Source organism: Tupaia chinensis, unplaced genomic scaffold, assembly GCF_000334495.1.
Source record: "Tupaia chinensis unplaced genomic scaffold, TupChi_1.0 Scaffold000074_1, whole genome shotgun sequence".
Lineage (NCBI taxonomy): Eukaryota > Metazoa > Chordata > Mammalia > Scandentia > Tupaiidae > Tupaia > Tupaia belangeri.
Genome location: NW_006159534.1, coordinates 7,055,616 through 7,063,368, shown reverse-complemented (window position 1 = coordinate 7,063,368; position 7,753 = coordinate 7,055,616). Strand labels below are relative to the sequence as shown.

The 7,753-nt window shown below is 39.1% G+C and overlaps 1 protein-coding gene across 1 annotated transcript; it reads left to right on the top strand.

Annotated features, from left to right (window-relative positions):
• Window positions 1-4: 4 nt before the first annotated feature.
• Window positions 5-3,480, top strand: LOC106733864 (protein PRRC2C-like; the record flags this gene model as incomplete). Its single annotated transcript, XM_027767843.1, has 3 exons — window positions 5-18; window positions 2,684-2,732; window positions 3,223-3,480. Coding segments are annotated over 3 exons (321 nt in total), but the record flags the coding sequence as incomplete, so codon positions are not given.
• Window positions 3,481-7,753: the final 4,273 nt, after the last annotated feature.

The following is a 7,753-nucleotide window of genomic DNA, read 5'->3' as shown; positions in this document are numbered from 1 at the left end:
ACACAGTTTGCACCCCAGGTGGGCAGATATATATGAGAATGAGTATTTTTTACTTGCCTAAATCCATGATCTCATAATTTTGCCATATGTTAACCAGTTACATATGGTTTTTAATGGAAAAACAGATTTTGATTTTAGTAGTAAACTTATGGTATTTGATGTAATCTTTGCAATTAATAGCTAGACACAGATAACAATTCTTGAATTCCAAAGCAGACAGTAGAATAGTCAAAAGATTCCCCACACAGCTCTGATAATTTATTTGAGTCCTGTTCCTTTTATTTTTTATTGAATAAGTTGACTTTTCAGCGAAGGGTCCCAGTGCTTGAAGTTTTCTAGATTTAAAATGGATTTTATTTTATTTTATATTTTTTTTGGTTTGTTTTCTAAAGATGTCTATGTGCAATTGAGGTAAAATTCTCTAAAAAATTGTTTTAATATTGTGGAAAAGTGTCGCTTTTCTTCCCTTTGCTGATCATATTGAAGGACTATCTAAAATTGATCAAAACCAACACAAACTAAAATTGGTTCCTGAGAAAACATACATTTATTGAGTTAGTGTTAATTTCTTCTTTAGATTATGTTTGGTATAGGTATGTGCCGTTTCTGCGGTGGTACCTTTTTTAAAGATACCCTAATTAATAGTCTTCCTATTCCCCCGACCCTCAACAGAATTTGTAGATTCGGTGCTAGAACCAACTAAAGTGCCACAGCATGCTTTGCCTAATTTTTCTGTTAAATTCTCCAAGCATGGCCTGTTCTTTGTCCCTGTTCATGGAATGGCACAACTCATGTACTTCCTTTCACTGGCAGGATGGGCACAGATTTACTCTGGAATAAGCCAACCTGGTCTAGTTGGCAGGGTTTTTTTTAACAGTTCATGTTGTATGTTTTGTTTTTTCACTCAGATTCTCTCTCAGCCTAACCTGGTCCCTCCATTGGTAAGAGCCCCACATACTAACACCTTCCCAGCGCCGGCTCAGAGGCCACCCGTGGCACTGGCCAGCCAGATGCCTCCTCCGCTGACCACAGGCCTCGTGAGCCATGCTCGTTTGCCACATGTGGCCAGGGGTCCTTGTGGATCACTCTCTGGAGTCAGAGGTAATCAGGCCCAGGCTGCGTTGAAGGCCGAACAAGACATGAAGGTTAGTACAGTGGTAACAGCCAGCAGAGCAAAGCTCTGTCTCTGAACCATGTCTTCAGTGCCTCTGGACCCATAGCCCTACATCCAGGCATTCATTGTCTTAGCAGGCTTACCCAAGCTAACTACTCATATTCATTCCTGGGCTTTTATGTATTTATTTGTCTGTTTTTGTTTTTGTTCTCCCTATTTCCCTACCACTACCACCACTCTTTTTCCATTTTTTTTCTTTTTTTTTTTTTTTTAATCCTTTTTGTAATTATAGTCAGGCAATAAATTAACATTTTAAACTCTGTGGCCAAATGAATTGCTTATAAAATGAATATTTGAGGGAGATCTGAGTTTAGATACTACATTTTTTGGAATAACAAAAAAGGAATATGGATCATTATAAGCTTCCCCACTTTCATTTGTTTGTTTGTTTTTTTTGTTTTGTTTTGTTTTTCTTCTTTATCTCTCTCCCCTCCCTGCCCTCTCTACCTGTCAGCTTAAGTTATAAATCATGGTTATGTAAAAACTGGAATGGGTAAGACTATATTGCCTGTCTTGATTTTTATTCTCTTATGAGTCATCCGAGTACAGTTTTCTTCTCAATCTTTTTATACCCATTTTTTGCCTGCCAGTTAAGGTAGCTGTATTTCACAATGGATTATACAGTTGTAGATTAAGAACTCACAAAAGCACTTTGGGATCCTTCATGATGAAAGGCACTGATAAACATGAGGTTTGCTAATGCAGAAGAGTGCCTTTAGGAGTCTGTGTGGGGACAGTTCTTATAGCATAAACCTTACCCGTCTGCCTGTACAGCCAGTTGAACCAGTTTATTTCTGTATTTACTCAAGGTTTTGCCTTAGAGATGTTAGTTATTTTGCCTATTTTTGTCACTACATAAATCAGATCAGACTACAGCAAAGAAAACTTAACTTCTTGAAACAGAGATATGTGCACAGTAATGATTTACTCTGAATTAGAAACATGCTTATTATGATAATTATCTTAGAGAATTGGAGTGACTGCTGAAGTTTCTTTCCGAGTTGACATCCCTTGTGTTTCTGATCCTGAGTAATCAAAGTAACACTCTTAGGCTGCTTGCCTAGGATTTCCATCTGTTTGTCACTATTACAAATACTGGTATTTGAAAATTGTGGGGGATTATTTGGCCTTGGATTCCAGTTCTGCTCTTGGCTCCTCGGCACTTGATTTTCACACATTCCCACGTTGGAAGTGACATTAGCGTTTGATCATCTTAACAGGGTGGAGAAAAGTATACATTTCTTGAAAATGGCTTCCAATTTTTGGGTAGTGCAGGTTACTGTGTAGAACATGGAGGATTTTTTTGGTGTAATTAAGACATAGAAATTTAAGTTCGATTGTGTATGCTACAGTGGTATCATTTACAGATTGGCGTAAGTATGTTCTTTGGGGCACATAGTCAATAAAACTAAAGAATTATTTTACCAGCTCAGAATGTGGTAGGAGCTATCAGAACTTAGTGATCAAGTGAAGTTGTAGTTACTAATTTCTGATGCTCTTCCCCTGCAGAAGAGAGCTGTGGGAAGAGGACTCAGCCACAAGACATTTGGTCCTAGGTGTTGGTAATGCCACAATATAAGTGCTTCCTTTTCATTTTATTGTAGACCACATGTTAATAACTAGAAGTTTAAGTGTTACATGTATGTTTTCAGATTTGTAAGCAGGCTCCCTAATAAAACTGATTATCAATAAGCTTTGTTCCAGAAAAGATACAAATCAGCAGCAGTTTATATTTTATTATTTATAAGAGGGCAGGCTTCGAAAAAATGGTGGGAGGTGGTCCTGTTATTTCTTTTTGTTTGTTTGTTTGTTTGGTTTTTGGTTTTTTGTTTTTTTTTTGTTTTTTTTTTTTTGTCACATGAAATGTTTTCAAAGATAGGAAGGAATCTATGTATTAAAGGCTGGAAGATCAATGAGATGCTTTTGGCTTGTGCCAAAACAACGTGGGGAAACTGATTTGTGATTGGTGAAAGAATGTGAACTGAGATTAATTTGACAGGCCTTGGTAACGCTGCAGCATTTTCAGTTGTTGTTTCTTATTTTTTAAGGCAAAACAAAGAGCAGAGGTTCTTCAGTCCACGCAACGGTTCTTCTCTGAACAGCAACAGAGCAAACAGATAGGAGGCAAAGCCCAGAAGGTGGACAGTGATTCAAGTAAACCTCCTGAAACACTGACTGACCCTCCTGGTGTCTGTCAGGAGAAAGTAGAAGAAAAGCCACCCCCTGCACCTACCATAGCCACCAAACCTGTTAGAACTGGACCAATCAAACCTCAGGCGATCAAAACTGAAGAAACAAAATCTTAAAAGCTGTGGTTTATTACAGGGAGCTAGGGGAGGGGAAGGGGAAACAGAGAGAATGAAGTCAGGTGATGCCAATGGCCAAAGGGTAAGATGGTCTGACATTATCCTGTCCAGAGCTTGGAGATGCACAGGGGACATAGGAGCGATGTACACTGACACACAGCTGCTGCACCGTAAAAATGAGGCTTTGCGAGCTTGCACCTGCTCTGTAACTTGCACTCGATTGATGGCTGTTGCATCTTCGGTCAGAGTTTATATACAAATTGTGCACACATTCCTTGAGTGCATATACTTTAGACTTAAAAATCTTTATGGTTACATGAAACACCAGAAATAGAGGAAGATAGCACCACAGAGGAATAGCTCAGCCTGACAACATGGTGGTCCAGCTAATCCATCAGACATGGTTTCTTTGCTCCCTCGTGTTCTTTGGATATGGTTATGGCATTTGTAGGCTTGGGGGTGAAGAACTGAAGACAACTGGTGCTGGGTAGAGGAGCCTTATTTTTTATTATGGCAGCTTGCTATTTTTATAACATAGTGATGGAATTGAACACAATCATAGTACAACAGTAACTGATCTCCCCTTTTTCCTGGATGAGTGAGTGAGCAGATGGTTCAGTATTGCTGTCAGCACCCTTGAACATATCCAAGTGGGCAGTGTGACTCCTGCTTCTGTTTGAAATGATTCTGTGTTCTGGTTGTGGTCTGAAGCTTCAAGCACTACTTGGCGTCTCCTTTGTTCCACGGAGCTCTCACCATTCAAACATGACAGATTTGGTAAAATACTAGTTAGGTTGAGTCTTGCTAGCCTCTGCTTGGTCATCTTCGTATGAATCCAATGGTTTGTTGGTGGATTTTTTGATTGAATATTTTTTGTTTCTTTTTCTTTTTCTTTTTTTTTTTTTTAATGGTTTTTAGCTGATAGTCATGAAGAGCAGTGAGTACCTAGAACTGTGCCACTAATGAAAGGAATCCTATCTAAGAAAGTTCATTTCTTTACAGAGCTGTGTCATACCATCCTTGGGCCCTCTGCTGGAAAAGTAGAATCAAGTCTCAAATAATGCCTTTTTAATTATATCCTCTAGTATTATAGATGTAGGACAGTACTGTATCATACCTCTGTGAATGTAAAATACCTTGTACCTGCTTTATGATACGTAGTAGTGACCGTGCTTTATCAGAGCTGTTTTTAATGATGTTGTTCTAGAATGTTTTCTTTCCAGATGATGATTCAGAAGCTAATTAAAAAACAAAAATGGTGCCAGGTACCACAACAGTAACAGAACTTTTCTGTTTTCTGGGGGGGTGTTTTGTTTTGTTTTTTATCTTTTTTTTTTTTCTTTTTTCTTTTTTTTTTTAAATAGAGTGTGCCGGATGTCTCTATAATTTTGTTCAGATGACTGCAGAACCTGGAAAAGCTGTTGCTGCTATTGATGCATAACATACTGCTATTATTGGTCTTTTTATATAAATATATATGTATATATATATATATACATATACATATATATATAATTTGAATTTTTGGAAACTTTAGCTGTGCTGTCAACTTTGGAAAAAGTATCCCAGTTTACTGTGTTGAGTTGGCATTGTACAGAAATTAACAGCCATATTGGTCTAGAAACGTTAAACTTAATTTTTTTCCATTTGTACAGGGGTAACGCACTGTATTAAATATGTAAGGTCTTATCTACATGGGTTTGATTACAAAAACTAATAAAGTATTCTCTAAATAATGAATCTTGGCATTTCTAATCCATTCCTAAAATCTGAAGTAAAAAGGTTTGTCAGTGTACCAAAAAGGATGGTCAGGAGTACATTATGCTCTTGGAAAAACTTATCATCTGAAGATGGGATTTCTGGTCATCTAAATTGTATTCAATCTAAGAACTGATGTAGAGAATAATAGTCATGGCCCCTGTTTTCAGAGTAGCCAAATTGTTACTGCAACACAGTCTGCCAAGGAAGGGAGAAAAGTCTAATTTTGCCCATAGGATGCATATACTCACCAGAGACAGACACAAGAACACAAGGGGAAATCACTGGTATGTTTCTCAAATTGCTGGGTCTGAGACTCGAGCCATGCATTTGGCCATGTGGGATCCAGCTGCCCTTAACCTCTGTGCCACCAGCTGGCCTAAGAAAAGTTCTTGATGGTGCAGATTACAGAGTGTGGAAGAGAGTTTCACCATTCTTCTGGGAAGAAAATAAAGGGCCAGAAATACATCTTCATATTATTTACATTTGTATTTTTCATAATTTTGGTAAGACATTCGTAGAGTTTACCACTACAGCTTTCTCATTTCCTCAATTTGTTAAGTGAAATACTGAGATGTTTTAGTTATTTATTCCAGAATTCTGCACCCAGGACACAGGGCTTTAGATGCAGCTCTAGGAGAATAAGTCAGCCAGTCACTGTTGGAACAGGTGCTTTCTTGACCCATGGGTCTGAGATGCTTTTGTTTGTTTTGCCCTTTTTTTTTTTTTTCCTGCCATAGGACACATGGGCTCACTAGAGAGATGGAAAATAACCCCTCAAGAGGGATAGCCATGGTGCAGTCCCTTCTCCTCTGTTCTCTAAGGATTTGGGGTACATGTGTGCATGTGTATGTCCATGGTCAACCACGTGGGAATCCAGTGCCTTAATGACCACGCTACCTGCTGACCCATAGGCTCTTAAACACTTAAAATTCTCAGATTCTAGAATCTGAGAGTTGTCACCACTTCTATACTTGCCTTCTTGCCAAGTCACCTCCATTACTACTATTTTTCATAGTCTCGTCCTTAAGTGTCAGCCTCCTAAATGTTAGGACCTAAAGAGTGACCAGCTAGCTATATAGCTTGCATTTTTCATGTGCAAGGCAGGTGGGTGTTGCTTTGTTGGTTATATTAATATGTTACTAATAACTTGGAGTCTTTGTAGGATCTGTGATGGAAAATGGCAACAAACGTCTTCAGTAAAAGTAAACTATTTGTGTCAGTGTTCCTTCATGGTTTGGTCATCACAACTTGTCTCTGGCTTTACTGGCACTTGGCAAGATAACCCAAGAAATGTCTCAGTTAATAGTTAACAATAGGGACCAGCAGTTAGCATAATGTCTGTGTCGCTGGACTTCCATGTAGTCTACCACGGTTTCAAGTCCTGGACCCGGTGGCTTAGACTCACGCCTGTTGCATGTGTGTGCGTGCCCAAGATCCCGAGAAGAGAAGGAATTGCGGCGTGGCCATCCTCCCTTGGGGGGTGATTTCTCACTTTCTGTCTCTCTGTCTCTTTCTGGCGAGCGCACGTGCCCTATAGCAAAAAGCTCTCCAAAAACAAACAAAATAGTTGACAGTAGATTTGGTCACATAAATTTAAGAACTTTCTCTGTTCCCTTGAGCTACTCTGGTAAGTAGAGGAGGAAGGGAGCCCGGGTTTGTTTTTAGTTAATAGCAAATTATGCCCACGATGAACTAAGTAATTGGAGATAAGGATGGTTTTGGGAATGAGAGGAGTATGTAGTTTGAAAACTGTTTTACCTGTTTTTATAATACAAAGTACAGAAAGTACAACTCCAACAGACTCTTGGCTGGAGGCAAGATATGGAAGGTAGAATAAGAAGGTATCATAGGTTAAAGAGTTAAGAGTGGGCTGTCAGAACCTAGGTGCCGGCAGGTGGTGTGGTAGTTAAAGGTGCTAGACTCCCGCATGGCTGACTGTGGTTCAAGTCTCAGAACTGGTGGCTTGCTTTCTCACTTTCCCTCTCTCTCTCTGTCTCTCTCTCTGATCAAATTGGGAAATAATAAATAAAGGTAAATAATAATTCTTAAAAAAAAAAAAGAAAGAAAGACTGTCAGAACCTAAATATATTGAGGATGTCTTTTTCTAACAGGTTATTAGTGATTTTTCGTGCAGCCCTTTTTCCTCCCATGTGGTTAAATATAAAGCTTTAAAAATGCATCTTAATTTACCAGACTTGAGAATTTTTTTTAGATGCTTTAAGAAATTTCAGCTAAAACCAGCCTGTGGCTGGACCAGACAGCTGGATCCCAAATGGCCGGCTCTGTGGTTGGAGTCACAGACCTGGCAGCTTGAGAACTGTGCCAAGTATGTGTGCACAAGTGTCCAAAGAAGGGGAAAGTGGATGTGAGAAGGGCTTGTAGTGCAGCCATGCTGGGGGTGGAGTCGGGTAGGATTGGGGCAGATAGCTTTCTTACTTTCCCTCCTTGAAAGCACATGTGCCCTCTGGGAAATTTTTAAAAACAACCATGAAATGTCTACTTGTGAAATGAA